The sequence below is a fragment of the Eucalyptus grandis genome, chromosome 7 (genome assembly GCF_016545825.1).
Source record: "Eucalyptus grandis isolate ANBG69807.140 chromosome 7, ASM1654582v1, whole genome shotgun sequence".
NCBI lineage: Eukaryota > Viridiplantae > Streptophyta > Magnoliopsida > Myrtales > Myrtaceae > Eucalyptus > Eucalyptus grandis.
Window position 1 is genome coordinate 50,863,246 of NC_052618.1, and position 18,829 is coordinate 50,882,074.

The 18,829-nt window shown below is 39.9% G+C and overlaps 3 protein-coding genes across 3 annotated transcripts; 2 read left to right on the plus strand and 1 right to left on the minus strand.

The window, feature by feature from the left end:
- Positions 1-167: 167 nt before the first annotated feature.
- Positions 168-8,798, minus strand: LOC104454035. The gene is made up of 10 exons (XM_010068741.3): positions 8,406-8,798; positions 7,079-7,313; positions 6,853-6,933; positions 6,553-6,722; positions 5,140-5,279; positions 3,957-4,134; positions 3,244-3,838; positions 2,634-2,746; positions 1,856-2,099; positions 168-632 (listed from the first exon to the last, which is right to left on the minus strand). The coding sequence occupies exons 1-10, from the start codon at positions 8,627-8,629 to the stop codon at positions 408-410; spliced, it is 2,205 nt and encodes a 734-aa protein (XP_010067043.2). The 5' UTR covers positions 8,630-8,798; the 3' UTR covers positions 168-407.
- A 671-nt stretch (positions 8,799-9,469) lies between these two features.
- LOC104454037 (mitochondrial intermembrane space import and assembly protein 40 homolog) lies at positions 9,470-12,716 on the plus strand. Its single transcript, XM_010068742.3, is given in 5 exon segments — positions 9,470-9,843; positions 11,520-11,551; positions 11,619-11,744; positions 12,222-12,318; positions 12,321-12,716. Coding segments are annotated over 5 exon segments (474 nt in total). The 5' UTR covers positions 9,470-9,713; the 3' UTR covers positions 12,410-12,716.
- Positions 12,717-15,004: 2,288 nt separating this feature from the next.
- LOC104454038 (transcription elongation factor SPT4 homolog 2) lies at positions 15,005-18,545 on the plus strand. Its single transcript, XM_010068743.3, has 5 exons — positions 15,005-15,228; positions 15,408-15,499; positions 16,047-16,102; positions 16,843-16,904; positions 18,281-18,545. Exons 1-5 carry the CDS (start codon positions 15,133-15,135, stop codon positions 18,329-18,331), a joined length of 357 nt encoding a protein of 118 aa, XP_010067045.1. The 5' UTR covers positions 15,005-15,132; the 3' UTR covers positions 18,332-18,545.
- The last annotated feature ends 284 nt before the right edge of the window (positions 18,546-18,829 follow it).

Genomic DNA, 18,829 nt, shown 5'->3' on the forward strand with positions numbered 1-18,829 from the left:
GGAAAAGTTGGAACTTAGGAACGGGGTCAAGCCCAGGTTTCTTCTCATCAGCAGAAAATTTATGGGGAAAGCACAATCATAGTCCTGACTCTTACAAGGCCCGTGTTCGGCAAGATGACAGAACTTTGTCTTGATAGGCAAGATAACAACCTTGATGTCAGGGAAAGTGCCACCAAACGAATATTCAATTGGTAAACAGCCAAATATCATTTCACCAGCCTGAGAAATGGTAATCATAATTTGCATAAGGATCGATTTGCTAAAACTATTGTCAGCATCTTAAGGGTCAGCAAAGCCCGTGCTCCGACCAAAAAATTTGAGCAGCAGGCACTCTAGAAACCGAATGACAAGTGCATCGTTCAGATTATTATGTACACCAGGAAGTCGCTAGAAAGTGGAAAGTACAGTCATTTGTTTTTCTTGTCATCGGCCTTAACAAGCTGCACGGGGGCTGCTGGTATTCTGATCCACCATTCTCTCATTCGCCTTAGCCACCTGTCGTTGCTTTCTTTCCTTAATGGCATCTCCCGCGTAAAAACTTCAAGAAAGGCTAACAGAATCAAGTACCTCGGGGGCACAAAGGCAAAAACCACAGCCATAATGATCAACAAGAGGGCAACCTTGTCGGTGGTCTGGAGACAAAAGTATTTGATTCAGTCAAAATTAAACCATAACGTCTATTTTAGGATTGAGTTTCACATATAGATATATTAAGCTCCAAATGCTAGCACAAATCATTTGATCAAGATCAAAGACACATGTATATGAAACATGCTTAGGCCTGAGGACAGCAACAACATATTTGCAGTTTCAAAGAAAAATTGCCAATTATATTGGGTTATCCTTGCTGTTTCCTAAGGGCTTAAACATTTTCAGTGTGTTAATTTTCTTTATTTACAATGACTTTTCCTGTTTCTAGTTCAGACAGAAGGTCGGCTCAGCTAGATCATGTTGTTGGCTGGAATGAGAGAGAGAGAGACTACAACTAAAGCAACTTTCCATCACTTATGCCAGGTCAAGGTCTTGTGTCCACTTAAAGGCTCCTAAGGCTCCATGGTCTTATAGCTCTCACTCAATCTTTCATCATCAGACATGATGATCAAATTGAAGTATACTGAATTGTATGTCCCTTGAATTGTAAAGTATTTTTAAATTTATGGCAATGTCTGTATGTATGCCTTGAATTGTAGAACTTTATATAAAAACTCTTGATTGTTAAAACTTGAATGCACAGAGAAGTTGAATTTGAAGGAGAGAATGCCTTAGCAATGTATATCAAGTTTGTTAACTTGTGTAAATAGACAACACATGGAGTCAGAAATTACACGACTCATGTAGAATAGTAATAGAAGGATGAAACCTTCCAGCTAACCAGGTCTTTAGTACATGCAGAAATCATCTAGATAATGCATCCACTTTGACAATTTAAGCCTTATATAATTTCATCACATTTATTCCTCTATCAGGCTCATTATTCTTTATGTGGACTAACAGTTTTTTTTTTTTTTTTTTTTTTTGGTCAGAAATGTGGACTAACAGTTTGTGGCCAAATAAGAAGATGATTTCATATATTCCATAGAGTAGAATATTGGGGCAGCACATGCTCGAGTCAAGACAGTATACACAGAGCAAAAAGTGATGTTCATGCATTTATCGTGTCATGTTTGATCATCCAAGATATTCACAGAAATATAAGAAGTACGTAGAAAATTTGCTTGCACGATACTTTGAACTATGCACAAAATATAACCTTCACAAGTAAGACACTTTGTGAGTAAAGCTGATCTATAGTCATACACATAGTTCTTATAAAGTACGAATTTAATAAAAGTCAAGAACGGCTTCAGGGCTATACCTGAGGAACTACAGCAAATAAGAGTGCTCTTATCTTCAAAAGAACAATATTTGCAGCTTGGATAACTGCTTCAGCCTGGCTGACTGCATCTTGTAATGTCAATAGCTGCTCAACTGCATTACGATTCGGAGGAGGGGTAACTCTGAAGGCTTCTAATGACTTTCCCCTGTTAAAATACCTTCTCCACAGCATGACAAGGGCGAGTGATACCAAAATAACTGGAATCACATACTGAATCCATCCCCTGTGTCAAATAGAAGTTATCACATAACATTGTCATCAAATTTATCACAGAATGTCATCAAGCCAAATCTGAAAGCACAGATGAGTTGGATTTCATGACTCTCAATCACATAGGGTGACATGTCCCAATTGATTTTCCACTTTCAATATATGTTAGTCCTATCAACTTGCTTCACTGTACCTGTCTTACTTACAGGGTGTGTTGGTCCTATTAACTTACTGTAGTTGTGTCATGCAGAAACCTTTTACAGAGATCAAATTCAACTATATCCACTAACCCAAAAGACAGAGAAGCTTCAAGAGGCAGCCTTAAAAATTAATTTTGATAAGCACATGCAAATCTCTTGATTTTGGTTTCAAAGACTATAGATATTATGAGTATCTAGAGTGATAAATGAGATGAACATAAGGTACAAGCAACTAAGTTTCAGCACCACTAATTACTACATTTACACCAAGCATTCATGAAGATTTTTAGTGGCATGCAATAAAGCTTATTGAACTATATAAGGAAAATTATCATAAGGCAACCTACCTGTGTATCGTATAGCAAACTAACGCGAGAAATACAATTGACTTGAGAGCATCTTCCCATGAAGCCAAACTCTGAAGACGGCTAGCCAATGCAAAAACTGGGAACAGTAGTTCCTTCATAAAAACAATAAGTATCACTGAGGCCATTTTCTAAGGGAAAATCCCATCAACCAACTTATACAAACATCCAACCGCCCGTACAGCTATGTTCATATTCACAAAAACATAGCCAAAAAGTTAATGAAAAATCCACATTATGCGAAGGCATTGCACTCACGGTTCACATACCATCATCTTGCAGTTGCCAGGGAAGATGCAAATTCAGGGTCTATGGGGCTTAGGTGGTGCATCAATGACAAAGCAATTTTACAAGATGTAATGTGTCTTTGCGACTTGGTTAACCAAGTAACTTATAAGAGTCAAATCTCCAGTTTTTATCAAAATGTATTGTTCCACTGACTCACGAAGCAAGAGGAACGTTAAAAGAACAGTCAGAAGATGCAAGTTCTGAGTATCAAAGTGAAAATGTATACCATTCAGTAATTTAATCTGTCAACTGGATTTTTTGCTATATTCATCAAAGAGTATTGCAATAGAATCAATTTATTAACCTTCATCACAGCAACATTTGTGTCAATACCCTCCACTTTTACTTGGTCTACAGTTGCCTGAGCAGCTTCAGCCCTTCCTGTATCCAATATTGAGTTCTTCAGAGCTATCTCCAGGGGATTGATTTCAGCAACACAAACCTCTCCTACAGCAACTAAATCAATATCCAGTTTTATCTGTTTTAGTAAAGTGAACCCGAGTCGATTAAGCGCCACAACGGACACAGGAGAGAGAATTTTCTTCTGTTTTGTGAAGGGACTTGCAGGGTCATCATGACAAGGAGCATCAACTTTTACAAGTTCCATGCGACTGGCCAATGTTTCCAAGATTACATCTCCCCCTGGAAGACTTTCAGCCAAATTATATGGAAGTATCGTTTTGTAATTTGATGGGAATATATTAAAAGCTTCCCTAATAGCACGGTATCGGAAGATGCCTAAAATGGCCCTCGCAATTATTTCTGCTCGCTGTATCTCTCGGAAATTGTACTTCCTGGCAAATCTATGTGCTCGTAGAACCTCAAGGCATATGTCCAACCAATAATCCCGGCGGGAGCTTCCTTTCAGTTCAGGAAACTCCATGTAAACAGACTCCACTCTGTAAATAATAGTCGAGAGTCATCAGCTTTACAAATAGAGCTGACAAAAGACATGGACTGAGAATTGTCCAAAAAATCCATTGAAATCTCAATATGATGTGTATTGAGTAAACATACACAGAGGCCGACTTGTACATCACAGCCCTGTCAAAAAGGCGAGCGCCCAATGGTCCAGTTAATTCAGGCTTTATGACCTGCTTCACGTCTGTTGCCAGATCATATCTAACAGCTTTGTCATATACCCCAACTCCCAACGATTCAAAATAGAGAGCATAGTTGGTCAATGTCAAACGACCTACCCATAAATGAAAAAGACAAAATTATAATAGACAGAAGCAAATGTTTGAATAAGATCATAAGCTAGCATTCACAACACAAATCAGTCATTCTGAGATGGTGTGTAAGAAAAGTCCAGTTTTGACTGCAATCTACAGATTTCTGTACAAGTCTGCAATATAAGCATCATTTGCATAGAAGAGTCCCCCGACAACCCATTCTAGAGTTTTTCTTATCCAAAGTGCCATGCTCCATGACAGAATTAACTGAGAGCCTTGTTGATGTAGAGAAACGGCACAAAAAGGTTCATTTTCCCTGAATTCCACTTGACACGTTCTTGAGCTCACATAGTACATGGTTAACCAGCAACACTAAGCAACCTAGAAAAAAGTTCCAGTTTCTCCATCTTGGACATGTCTCTAAAACTGACAAGCTAGTCTCTGTCTTAACAGTGCATGAGATGTTTAGCCAGAGTTTGTGGTAGTTAAGGCAAACCAGCCCTAAAATCTAGGCCCCCACCTTGAATTCACCATATGAAGTTTGAAGCAACATTGCCCGTAGAGCTATACCTTGACCTATGTTTCAAAATCCATAACTACTATATGGGAACAAAACCACCAAATTAAATAAATAAATAAAAATTGCCCACTTATTACCTCTGTCATTTCCTAAATCCTGACTTTGCTGCAAATTAGAAGATATTTGGATGAAATCATCTTAAAGCTGAAGTATGTGGGACATATATTTCATTTGGCAAATTCAAATTCAATTTGCTCTGCCCATAACAAATGGAAGCTAGGGATGAGAAGCAAAAGTTTCTAAGGCTCAAGAATTCAATCTTCAGTCAGAAGTAATCTTGCATGTAAAAGGTCCATGATTATCAAACTCCAGCAGCTACGACACAGTCAAATCATCATTCCAGGAATTGATTTCCCACCAGCTAACAGATGATGATCCACACAATCAACCAGGGAACCCAACCTAAGATAAATTCCCACAACTTGATTGTCAGGATAGAACTCACCAGGCCAAGCTGAGATACCAATGTGCTGCAATACAGGTTGCAGAGGAACAGTGCCATCTATATCAAGAATAATCTCTCCTTCAGCAAGCTGGAGGTTAGATAATGTTGGTCCCGAGACATTCTTTGCAGCCTTAATCACTCTGCATAGATGGAACAAAGTAGTAGTTGACAACCATTTGCTAGTGAACATCCAATCTATTAAAAAGTGTGAAATAGCAATCAAGATGCATAATGAATCTGCAACACTTGAAATAGTATGAACAGTGCCTCTCATGTAGTTGTAAAAACTATATTCTTCTCAAAATGAAAAGAAAGCGACAAAATCTTTCTCAACGGCTATGAATTAAAAGGTCTTGCTTCGCATCTTCAAAAGCCTTCTTAACATACCATGGACATCATAAAATTTTAGAGCAATCAACTAGATACTGCATCGAATAGCAGTTACTATCAGTAATTCAAAAATTGTAGTTCCTGCAAGTCAACTTTCTGGTCTGCTTCCATTTTTAGGGCCTGGTCTTTCTGAGTTTTCTATCGTCTGCTACATGGCAGCGGTACCATTTTGGTTCAAATCTTTCCACCTCCTAGTACTTTTCGCTGTCCTCCCTCTGGTCATCATCTCAATCTGGCTAATAAACCTGAGTAGTTAGATGACTTGTGTATAGCTGTTGACTCCTACTTTGAACAATTATGTCATCCAAACATAAGGTATAATTTTAAATCTCCAAAGAACTGTACTGAATTTCAAAGGATCAAAATGAATGTCTTTGTTCTATGCTTCTCAGTCTGTTTCCTAGTCACCCTCCCTGCCAGGATGTCATGGTCTTCTGGAGTGTTTACCTTCACCTAACAACTCAATCAAATCGCCAGTCCAATATGCAGGTGCTCCAAGGGAACAACCTTCAGTTTTAGAGATAATTGACTTTGACCTTGCCTAAACAACACAATACAGCGGTCTGTATTGTGAAACTTCATGCAAACAATTTGGAGCCCTAACTGAAGCTAACTCTGATTGGTTGATCTGATTAATCCACTGATGTTGGGCTAGTTGATGATCCTTCTTTATCTTGGTGGACATATATTATGCTTGGAAGTACAGAAAATCACACTAGCAAAGCCTATCAAGTACATGTTGCATCTTTTTGTGCTTTGTCTATGGGTTGAATTAGTAGAGAAGCCTATCAGCTGCATGATGTTTAAATTAACCTTGCTAAAAAACAAAACTAGATCCAGCGTTATCTGGTCAATTCATATAATCCTGTTATGAAAATTCAACTATCTCGACCAAACACTAGAAGGAAAAGAAACACAGAAAGTTCTTTGTAAAAATTCTGGCGAAAAATAAGTAAAGTGGCAGACGATGTCACAGTACAAACTATAACAGCCAGAAAAGCAAGAAAGGGAGCAAGTCTTTACTTATTGAGACTTCGAAGGTACTTGTCATATAAAAGAAAATGAAGCTGGTTGCCTGAGGAGCTTGTGAGAGCATAAAAAAGATTCTTGACAGTTATTACATCAGCAATGGCAGCACAAGCTGGAGCAATTCGTGCAAACGCATCGATCCCAGCAGTTTTCTTGTCATCAACCTAATGGAGTAAGAAAGCAAATCTCAATTCTATGTTTTGCCCTACTATCAACAGGACTATTGTGAAAGCAGTAACCTAACATTTGGCATTGAGCAAGACACTGGAGACTCCATGCAAGAGAACTGTGCACCTGAACAGCCGTGGTAGTTGAGGATGCGTAAAAGAGTGACCATCCATCAGCACCTTCTGCTTCTTTGCAAGTAGGTGTTTCCTGCGATCAAGATAATCAAAGTCAGTTGTATGAAGCAGTAGAGTTCCAGTTCCTTCAAATCACCAAAATGAGGATTTCAGCACCCATAAAATAAATAAGTGGGTGTTTTAAAAATATCAGTAGGTTATCAAAAAACTTGTCTCACTTTGGCCAGCACTTCACTCGCCACATCTGGGGACTCCCAGGCAAGCATCATATCAAATGTCAAGCGGCGGAACTCCTTGTCATCCAAATAATCAGGAGCTTTTGTTGCCACATTCATTGCCTTGTATGAGCAAAACTCTACAAAATTCCTAGGGTAGACTGAAGGTTGCCTAGCACTTTCAGGTATCTCTTCATCAAAACGATGACGCAGTTCTTCAGTGGAAACTTTAAGGATCCTGAATATATAAGCAAGTAGATAAATCAAATCAATTTATAAGAAATACAAGAAAAAGCACCCAATCAGGCTAATAGTTAGGTCGAGGTAGCTACATGAGTGCAAGACTACAATCCTAAAAGTGCCATTTTCATTTTGAATGCCAATACCACGTTTTATCTAAACTCCTGAAGCCCACCTGGACTCATCATTCAGGTCCCCACTCAAGTAGAGTCAAAGATAAGCAGTGGCACATTCCCATAAGCATTGAGGAATATCAAATATTCCATTTGAGCAACTTTCCAGGATTAAGTTAAAGCTCCATATCTGAAACAATACCAAAGTAACAGTATGTACTGCCGCACCCTATCAAAAACCACTTCTCTCTCCAGAATATTTGCCCAAAACCATCAAAAAGCAAGAAGCTGCTGACTGCTTGCCCAAAACACATGGAAACACTCACGTCCACACATGCATGTGCACATCAGAAACAGCTGACTGATTCCCTGAACATCTTTCATCTTCTCCAAGTTCATCATTGTTTAATCAGCACTAAATAAAAGACTGAAGGCAAAGGGACAGATGACTTAACACTCAGTTACAGACACTTCTCATCGGCATCTCGTTGAGCGAAACCATCAATTACATGCCTTAAACATCAAGCAAGCGTGAACAACAGACAGGTTCCTCACAATCTCACGCGAACATTTTGGCAGCAACTACAACAGACAAGCTCATGTACAATTTCAGTCACTGCCCGATGCCAACATAAGCCCAATATCAAAACCGCCATTCAAGCCCAATCAAGTCGGCACAAGTCATCATACATTACAGCTGCCGTCACGGATTCAACTTTCACAAGCATTCCTAAGTCCACACAAAATTTTCAAAAAACAAAATGCATGTCGCGGCATAGTCTGAACCTAAAGCCGCCGCCGCCGCCGCCGCTCTTTCGAACATTGCGCACCGAGCAGCACAAACCTCCGCCGACACCTCGAGGTACGTTCACTCGATAGAGAGTTCGAATCTCCCGGGAAAGCACATCCACTTTCAGGTCGGTCGGTCGGTCGGTCGGTCGGTCGCGAGCGGAGAAAGGAATCGGAAGCGCGCTCACCTGGAACAGCGAGACGCGACGGAGTTGGCGACGGGGGAGAGGAAGGGGAGGGGCCTGGGGGAATCGGCGTCGTCCCCGGCGCCCGATTTCTTGCGGACGAAGAGGGACCTGAGCGAGCTCTGCTGGCCTCGCATGAAATTCTCGAAAAGCGCTCCCACCTTGCCGCCATTGCTACTGCCGTCGCCGTCGCCGTCGCCGTCGCCCCTCACGACGGGGACCTCCATGCTCCGGTTCCGCTCGCGAGCTCTCTCGATGTTCGTCTTCTCCGCTGGGAATGAAGGAGCGAGGATCGACGCGCCTCGGCGCCAAATGGAGATGCCTTGCGTGATTCGGCCGTGTTTCGATTCTCGATGCTCTTCGCTTTCCGTGGGAAACGAAGGGAAACGACTCGAAGCTTGAAGGTGACATTGCTCTTTCTTTTCCTTTTTTTAAAATTTTCATTTATTGGGAAAATTACGCTGGACGTCCCAAAATTAAAATCTTAAAACCCTTTAATTGGCGCGATCTAATTCCAAAAGCATATATATATTGATGTTCTCTTTTAATATTTGAGTTTTCTCTTTTCAGTAGTTATACATGGATTGGGAGTTGAGCGGAGGAAAATAAAAAAAAAACATTTCAAATCATTAAATCAATCTGAATTGAATAAGTTTTTTCGAAGTTCAATTTGATTCAAGAATAATTTCTTAAAAAGTTCACAAATTACTTTTTGGCATTTTGATTCGGTTGTATGCTCAATTATAATTACACCATTTGGTTTAGTTCAATTTGACATTTTCAATGATATTTTTTTTTTTTTTTTTTGGTCAGTGCCTCATACTTGATATGGAATGTTCAATTGTTCATATTGGCATTTTTCTTATGGCTCAACTTACTTCGTGGAAAATGAATAAATTGAAAAGAATTCTAAAAAATAATTACTTTGATTAATTGAAATTATAAGTTAATGTAGAACGTTTTCATAATCGATAATAATTTATTTATAAGTTTTTTAATTGTTTTCGTAAATAAGTTAAATTTATTTTTGATATTCCCTTTCCAAATAATTACTCTCTCCCGTCAAAATAAGCACAGGAAAACCCGCGGTGCGTCGTGCGCTAACCCCACGGGACGGTCTTCCTCTGTCGATCGCGCCGCCGCTGCAAATTTTCCAGTCCGACGCCGCTGACTGGCGTCTGATAAGACCCCCGTTTTTTCGGACACGACACTGATCAGCGAATAAACGATCCGAGGCGTTGGTCGCATTTTCACGCTATCCTTTTCTTTCGATTGAGATAACCGCCCGCCTTTTTCACCGCACGGAAAAAGATGGGTCAAGCTCAGAGCGGCGTGGCAGCAGCGAGCGAGGCGGCGACCTCGGACGATCAATCTCGAGGCGGGCTGTCGGCATCTCCGTCTTCTTCCGGCGCTGCTTCGAGCATGGATTCTCTGATTGCGGGTGCTTGCTCTTTTCCCTTTTTCTTCTTCTTTCTTTTTTTCCATGGGGTCAACGAGCGATGCCTGTTTTAGCTCGAAACAAGGCTCTGATTCGTCCCCGCATCTCGCTGCGGTCGGATGTTTTGGTGGATGGAACATGTCGGGTGTTCTGTTGCCGAAATTGGGTATATGAGTTAGTCGATGTCCTTTATGTGTTGGATTCGCCTGTTTCATTGGAGGGGTTTGTGTATTCGGCGTTTCGGGTGGTGGTCAGGGATTCATGTTAGCTTATGAGTTTTCTCATTGACGGTGAAATGGGGATAAATGGTTTAGGGTAATCGAGAACTTGAGCTGAAAATTGTTAGTGAGGGCTGAGAGCCGTGTCGGTTCTCGTTTAGAATTACAGTGGACGACTTTTAATGCAACGCAGACAAAGAGTTGCACATGGACTTGCTTAGCAATGAATGAAAGATGTGACATTTTTACCTTTCGTTAGGAGAAACACAGGATGTTCTGGAACAGATGGTTTCCTAAGATTGAATGGACTATGTGTCTTTGACCAAATTCGGTCGTTTCTCATCAAGCCGAAAGGGGCAGTTGGGAGGATTCTTCTTGTGCCCTGTATGATGCTGTATTACTATTGGAATACTGCTGAGCCCAATAAAAAGAGTCGTAGCATAGTGTGCTGAGGTGAATCCTCTGTATTGTGTCTAGCTGTATAGGAAGACCTAAAGAGGTGTGGAAGGAGATGTTATGGAAACATGTGAAGCACTTGGAGCTTACGAGAGACCATAAACAATAACGAGGGCAATTGTGTGATATAACAGGGCTCGTGCAAGTGAGCTCGCTTAGTGGAATAAGGTTTAGTTTGTTCTGTAGTATTGTTGTACTTGCCATTTTAGGAGACATCACACATCCCTAATTAGTGAGAGGGATTCAGTTGTCATGATCTTTAGTTTGAACTTTGAATCCTTGAAGAGCTGCTAGTAGTTATACATCTCTCTTGGTTACCAAATCAAAGAACGGCTGGTATACTAGTTGAGGATTATACTTTGAAACTGGGGAAAGGTGTGGTTCATATAGCTGAATGGACTGATGTTAGAGTTTTGCCTTATGGGGACCAGAGTGCACACCTTGAAGTACATTTGTAATCCTTATTTTCATAGCTTACCCACAGATTCATTTTTCTAATGATTTCCTTCTGTAGAGTTTTAGGTTATTACCTTTGGATTTCTTGTTTTCATTATGAATTTGCTGATAGCTCTGTTTGTGCGGGCAAAGAAGTTTAGAGACCTATGGAGAAACTTAGAGGAAGTTTGTGTGTGTGTAGAAGTAAAAGCTCCAGCTTTATCGTGTACTTGTAATGTCAGAGGTGTGGTAGATTTGTACCATAGGAGCCTACCTTATCAGACCTTTTGATCGTTCAATTATGGGGAAATTTGAACGTGGATTAAAAAAACACAGGTCATGCTTTTCCGGTTGGTTTATCCTGTTAAAATCTGGGAAATACAAAAGATTTCCTTGCGTATCTCTCTTTGTTTTGTTTTTGTCTAGAAAATGCTGTAAATGAGATTCCATTTTTATTGAGGGCTAATTCTTTACAATGACGTCATCATACCAATATTGTTTTAATGATTCAATGAAGTCATCCTATACTTTAACTGGTTTATGTGAATAATTCATTGTTTTGTTTTTCAGAAGCTGCAGCATATGCCAATGATGAAAATGAGGTTAATTCTCTCTCACGAACTTGTTCATTTAAATAAATAAATTAGCAGGGATCTGATGTTTTTTCAGTCTCTAGATGCGAAGGCACAGAAAGCTTTGGAATGTCCATGCATAGCTGACTTGAGAAGTGGCTCATGTGGAAACCAATTTTCTGAAGCTTTTGTGTGCTTTTTGAAAAGCACTGCTGAAGAAAAGGTATTCATATTGTACTTATTCATGGAAAGTCAATGGCTTGTTCAATCAACAGTGTTGAGTCATATATTGGTCCCTACCTGCTATAGTGCTATTGCCTTTCTTTTCTCGTAGTCTCTCGAGTGAAAATGGCATAACTGCTTTGATTTGAAAGTGAAAGGAAAGGAAAACAGGAATGCTTTGTACATTTCTTGCTCTCTTCATGCTATCTTCGCAACATTCAGTATTTTGTTTGACCTTGTTCTAAAGTTTAATGGCCTGGCACTAATGGAAGATAGATTTGGTCTCTGGGGGTCAGGTCTTAATATTTTGAGTCTTTTGACAAGTTAATAGTTAGCAAGAAAGCTTTGCAGCTATTCACTTATTGCGATTATTAGTCTGTCCATGAGAACAGTTTTAGCTAAGTGTAGCTCTCTATTAGAATGCATACTGAAAAGTTTGAACCATTGCTAACAAAGATAAACCTGCTCTGTTTGTAAGGGCTCGGATTGCGTCCATCCGTTTGTTGCTCTGCAGGCTTGTATCAAAGCCAATCCGGGCGCATTCTCTAAAGACGTTTTAGAAGGTGACAACGACGATGTCAAGAAGAGGAAGAGCCGAAGCAAGAATACCGAATCATCCCTCCCACATGGTCCAAAGAATCGCACAATGCGAACTCCAAGCTTTAGCACCATTTCCCTTAGCCTCCCCTCTTGCTTGCACAAGGACATCTAGCAGTTAGAAAAATTGTTAGTCATTTCATCTCCGTCATTTAGGTATCACAGGAGCATTCATTACTATGCAATAGCCAATGATCTTCTCATTATGATAGCCTTGGAAATATTCTCCTACCTCTGAGCCCGAAATATAATTCATAAGATGTGGTTCCATTTAACATTGGAGCAGTTATTACCACCTTGTCGGATATGCGAAAAGACCGCTCGCGTTTATTTGCTAATAAATATTACGGAAACTCGATTAGTATGTTTTAAATCAGAGCAATGTGTAGTTTGGAGTGCTTGAAATAGTGTCATATCATTACTAATATCATAGAACAGACATTGTTGTATGAAAAATATACAAAAGTAAAAAGCACATGTATGCTTTTAGCTATCTCGATTATGGATAAGTATACTAGAAGTTTTAAGATTTGTCATGAAAATGCAATTGCGTCTTAAAATTTTCAAAATGTCCAATCAAGTCTTAAAATTTGTCGTAAAAGTGCAATTGGATTTTAAGACTTTTAAAAGTGCAATCAACAAAAGGGTTTGATTGGACTAGCTTGACAAGTTTGAGGAATTAATTATGTTTTTTGAAAGATTTAGGTACAATAATTGAATTTTAGGATTTAATTACATTTTTTGAAAATTCTAAAAATCAATTATACTTTCGTGACATGCGCTTATCTTTTGAAGTTATATCATTGTTTGATGACATGGTGTTGAACACTGTTGACACTACATAAATTCAAGTCTCGACTTATAATTGCTTAATCAAAGTGAACATCCTAGTATTTCTAGTTTGCTAATTGCACTTAATAGAGTCCTCCAGTAGACATCCTCAGATCTTCTAGAGGAGAGGAATAGAAAAGTCCATCTTGGTATTTCTAGTTCAACCAATTTTGGAGAGAATGAGGACTTTTCTAGTCAGACAACAAAAGTCTAAATCCAACATCAAATTCTTCATGAACACTAGCAATGACAAAAGTCATTCATTTGGGATGTTACTGCCAAGTGAGAACTACTAGGAGATCTGCTCAAGAGTAGGTTGTGTAGTCTAGTTCATGCATTAGTAGAAACTAGGACAAAACGTAACCCAATACCATCACTATATGTAGCAACCTAAGCAGATGTCGAACCAGCTGAGTTCAAACGAAAGAGAGAACCATACATGGCTGTTTTTCGAAGAGTCATGGTCCTTGCGATTAGGCTCCTTTGCATCCTCAACGTCGCAGGGCACACTCTCAACACGACCAGAGTGTACACAACATGCAACAGAATTACGTTCCAATTCGGAGGAACCTTCACTAATGAGTTAAGCCATGTTCATTAGGATTTAGCAGATGCGATGGCAGACAATGGCTATGATTACTATAGCCAGTCGGCAAGCTCCAAGGATGGTTGCTATGGCCACGTGGCTTGTTAAGCTTTTGAATCATGACTATGTGTCTCATGCGTCGATTCAAACCCACAAAACACGTGAGATCAGTTGCAGCTCCAGATTGTAGAATTCGAAACGAGACTTATCCGTTCCATGAGTGATAACTTTCCAAACTTTCTATTCTTCTATATTAGTTTGGTCATGTTGGCATCTCCAGCATAGTAATCCATCTCTGTATATCCACTAGTCTAGAGAATGATATAATAGTTTGAGGTTTAATTGTCACATTAGATCTGTAATTTAGCTTAGTCTAGTTTCCCTATAAATGGATTCTAGGGAGGCCAGATTTTGGGTTTCATGTAATTTGAGTATCGTGTTCATCTCCTTTCTGGGTGAACAAATTTATTTAGTATGCAAAATTCAATTCTATCACATATTATCAATGACCCTAACTTCAAGTGATTTTTAGATCGGACTTCGCACCGAACTTTCAACTAATTGAACTTAGAGAATAATGTGGTCACTTGGCATGTACCGAATCACCTGACAAAGGCAACTTGACTAAACGTCTTAACATGGAAACATATCATTTGAATGGCCAAAAGAACCAAGGTATCTTACATTACTTATAGTAGGCTGGCATGCTTGGAACACATTAATTATGATACTCACTTGCTTTAGAATAAGTTAAAATGAAAGTAATATTCAAAATGATGTGATAGTAGATAGTTAATTATAATTAAGTGAGCCAACTTCAATATCCGAAAACAGTTTGCCACACTTATTTTGTAATCTATTTTGTAAAAGATGATATTAAACATGAAGATTCAAGGCAGATGAAAGGACTAGATGTGCCATAAAAGTTGATGTTATTTTGGTCACAATTAAAATTTGTCCAACGACAATTAACTATGGCGCAACCCAAAAATTAACGGTTGCACTAAGGGTCAAGGTTTGTGGGAAGAATCCGTAACTCATCAAAACTTGGCAGTTTATCATGCCACGGTGCGAAAAGTTCAGGAGAGTAATTCGTGACTTCTGGAAGTTTGGGGGGTCAATGTGCAATGTGTGATAGTTTAGAGGGGCTTTCAGCAATTAACCTAAAAAAAAGCAAAAAAGAGAGAGAGAGAGGGAGAGAAACGGGGAAATTCAAAAGCTCATCATGCACATGCCTCTCACGTGAGCTATCCCGGCGGCGAGCTACGGCAATCTGCCCTGAACCCAAAGCCAAAGGCCCACTCGAAAATCCTCCACCTCCTCCGCCTCCGCCTCCAGAAATTTCAATCTCGGCGGCTGCAGCAGAGAGAGGGAGATGGGGAGCGCCGCGCCGCCCGCTCAAATCCCGACGAGCTTCGGCCACGAGCTCCGAGCCTGCCTCCGTTGCCGCCTCGTCAAGACCTACGATCAGGTCCTCTCTCTCTCTCTCTCCATCTCCCGCTTTTCTTCCGATTCCGCGGTTCTGCGCGACGGGTGCCCTTTCGCGATTGTTCGGTGTGATCTTTTCCTCCGTTCACTGTACGTGCGATCGTCGCCTTCCTCTTTGGGGCGTTTTCGTTATTCTGAGGTTTTGTCGCGCGCGATTTGCAGTTCAGAGACTCGGGCTGCGAGAACTGCGCCTTCTTCAAGATGGACGAGGACCACGAGCGCATCGTCGAGTGCACCACTCCCAATTTCAACGGGTACGATTCTTGTTGGCGCGTCGTTGCTCATCGCGAAACTCGCGATCCTTGCTTAGCATGGGATTTTTCGTTACTTGGGTCGGTTGAATAAGTTTGGTGGAATCCTCTTTTCCAGAATTTGGACCTAAAAGTTTCGAACTTTTTGTAGGAATAGTGATGTTTTATAGAATAGGATGGCCTGCATGGTTATGTGGCTCGGCTTGTTCGTACTACTGATGAATGCACTTCCTCTTTTCTCTGAAAGAGAGGAAGAAAGAAATGGGTCTGCTTCTGCCTAGGAGCAATGAGCCGGTAGCTCAGTTGGGCAGGGACGGGTTTTGTCTGGCGTAGGGGCCGATTGAACCCTTTGTTTAGTCCACCGTTAAGAGGACAAAAAAGAATAGTTCTAGTCCCCTTTTGGTTGAGGAATAAGGAGTAACCTTTCATTCGATAATTTGGCTTTAAGAGTAACTCAGCTTTAAAAAGGATGATGAGGGTTTCACTGATGCACTTCCGTTTCATCTCCCTGCTAAAATTGATGTCAACACCTTGGAATTCATTCTCGCAGGATAATTTCTGTCATGGATCCTAGTAGGAGCTGGGCTGCTCGGTGGCTAAGAATCGGTATGTTTTATTTTGTACTAACAGATGCTCCAAGTAATTTTGTTCTGCTAGTATGTGGAGTGGTGTACATGTATATTTTATGCAAGTTCCTGCACCTTGGTGTTATTTTCTCATCTACTCACAATAGAAGTTATGTGGAGGATTGTGCTCAAGACTGTATAACAAAAGTTATGTCAAGTAGATTGGTTGTCTCTAACGCATTGCCTCTATAATTGGGTAGGACATGAGGAATCGCTTTTTTGTATAATCGTGGCAACACAACAGTTTATTTACTAGTGCTGGTGAAGATTTTTGTGGTATTAAACTGGGAACTGTGATCATCTGGGAGAACTAACCTAGTACCTGGTATCGAAATTTGTTTTTTTCTTGGGCATAGGTGAGTAAAATGTATATCATGAGGGATGAGTTTCAAGCTCTGATTTCTGGCATTTTTGCTTAAAAGAAGATCACTTCATTTCTGGGAAGAGGCTTTGAGATTTTATGCATTTCAATTTTGTAGCGGGAAAAGTTCGCATACACAACAAGTCCTGCAAAATTTGTTGTTACAAACTTTAGGAATGACGTATTTAGAAAATTTTCTCTAGTTCTGTGAGGTTGATTTTCTTTCCTTACAGTTTCGTAGAATATTGATGTTTTTTCCTTCTCAACATATTTGCCAGTGTAAAGATTCTGCAACTTGGCAATTGCTTCATTGCTGAAATTACCTTGGATACCAAGTCTTATATTCTACGTTTTTGTAGGAAAATTTGTTCCTGGCGTGTACACACTTGCAGTCTCAGAAGCACTACCTGAGGACCTGCAGGTCTGTAATTCATCGGGACGTGAATTGTTGACATCTTCTTTTATGCGATAGAATTTATGTTGAATGTGCTCCATTTGTCATCTTTCTGTTCATAATATCGAGGGTGCCCGATTTGCATAATTCTGCCATATATAAGCTATGGCATGAAGTAAATCACTTTATGCAGACAATTATCGCATTGGGCATTTTAACTATGATGTCTTAGCTCATGACAAGTTTCCTTTTGCATATATGGTCGTCGAAAGCCAATTGCCGAATTTACATGAAATAGAGTTTCTGTTGCTCGTTATAAATAATATAACCAAGAGTGCCACACTTCTCAGATGTCGAGGCAGTTGTTGTGTAGTTTAACATGCAGAAACGCTGCAATTCCTTAGAGAAGCTGTGGTGGGATATCACAATCAAATCTTCTTCATTCTTTGTCTGTTGCTGAGAGTGAAGCATCCTTTCTTTTACACCACTTAGCCTTAAGATCGAGTGCCTGTCAAAATAATTATTCAATATGATGCTTACTGCCCAGACCAATCTGTTGAAGAAAATACTTCACATATAGGTGCCATCATATCACTAATCAATTGTAGGCATGCCCAGTTCTTTGTTCTGCTCATATTAGGCCCTTCGAGACCCATCAACCCTGGGATTAGCATGATCACTGTCTTCTGGCTTTGAGTCGACTATCTCATCTTAATCACTGTCAGTATCCACATATCGGGGTTGTGATGAGGACAATTAGAGGAGTAAAAGATGAACTCAGCTGCACTTTACTGTGCTGAGTATAAATTCGGCATATATATTAAGATGTAAGTAGTTATGAAGATGTAAAATTTGTTAAACGGCAAGGCAGATACACCAAGAGTTTGATGATCAGGGATCAACTAATTATTTGCGGTAGAATGCCATAATGATCAGATCATCATATGATTTGAACAGGGTTCAACTAAACTACTTATTAGTATTTGAGAATAATGAGGCTATTTAAAGGATGAAAATAATTTCACCTGCCATTAGTATTTTGTATATTAGTGGATGTCTGGAATGTTGAATCCGTCCATCTTGAGCTTGTCCTTTGTATGTATCAATTTCAAGCAAAGTAAGTCCAGACCTAGGGACTGGGGAGGACAATTCCATTTGCTATTCTTGGTGTTGCGATAGTTTAGTTCTTTGTTGAGCTGTGGAAAAGCATTCTTCGCATTTCCTGCTCGTGGAAAAGCATTCTTCGCATTTCCTGCTCTTTCTCTTCTATAACTCATGGTCAGATGATTCACTACTTGTGTTAGAATTGTTCTTGCACTTTTTAATTTTGGATTTAGGGTCTTCAGAACCCTTGCTATGTGCACATTGATAATGGTCATATAACTTTTGCTGATTTCTTGCAGAATTTATGTGAAGATGAACGTGTGCAGTATGTGCCTCCAAAACGCATATGATTTTTCAGTTGAGGGTTATGTCTCGATATCTGCCACACTTGTAGGATCAGTAGTTACCAGATGTAGTATAGGAAGCGTTCCAAAGTCCTTGATCTTCAGGGTAATCGATCCTTTTGAAAATGATCGATGAAATGTATGTGATCAGAGATTCTGAAAATGCAAGCATGAACTTTTCGAAAGCACTTGTAGGTTTTATGCTTTCTTTTGCCCTCTATTTCCAGGTGCCATTGTGTTTTATTTTACAAGGGGATAGATTGGACCATCGTGTTCAGATGCATAGTCTTCAAGTTTGATCGGCGATGGTCTCTCGGAAGTTACGGCGGTTAGCTTAGAAGAGGCTCTAATCTAAGCATGTTCCGTGACTGAAAATGATCAGAAAGGAACTTATATTGGTCTAGGACTGATCCAGAATTAGAGCTAGGAAGTTTGCGTGTGTATATATTCTCTCATCCGATCACCAAATCTCTGCAAGTGAACCCAGAATTTGCCCTTAATTAC

Excerpts from the sequence above, each read along its gene's own strand:
- LOC104454035 (XM_010068741.3), bottom strand. The coding sequence starts at position 8,629 with ATGGAGGTCCCCGTCGTGAGGGGCGACGGCGACGGCGACGGCGACGGC. Across the intron at positions 6,723-6,852 it reads CAACTACCACGGCTGTTCAG|GTTGATGACAAGAAAACTGC; the intron begins GTGCACAGTTCT and ends TTACTCCATTAG. Across the intron at positions 2,100-2,633 it reads GTTTGCTATACGATACACAG|GGGATGGATTCAGTATGTGA; the intron begins GTAGGTTGCCTT and ends TATTTGACACAG.
- LOC104454038 (XM_010068743.3), top strand. The coding sequence starts at position 15,133 with ATGGGGAGCGCCGCGCCGCCCGCTCAAATCCCGACGAGCTTCGGCCAC. Across the intron at positions 15,229-15,407 it reads TCGTCAAGACCTACGATCAG|TTCAGAGACTCGGGCTGCGA; the intron begins GTCCTCTCTCTC and ends CGCGATTTGCAG. Across the intron at positions 16,103-16,842 it reads TGCTCGGTGGCTAAGAATCG|GAAAATTTGTTCCTGGCGTG; the intron begins GTATGTTTTATT and ends ACGTTTTTGTAG.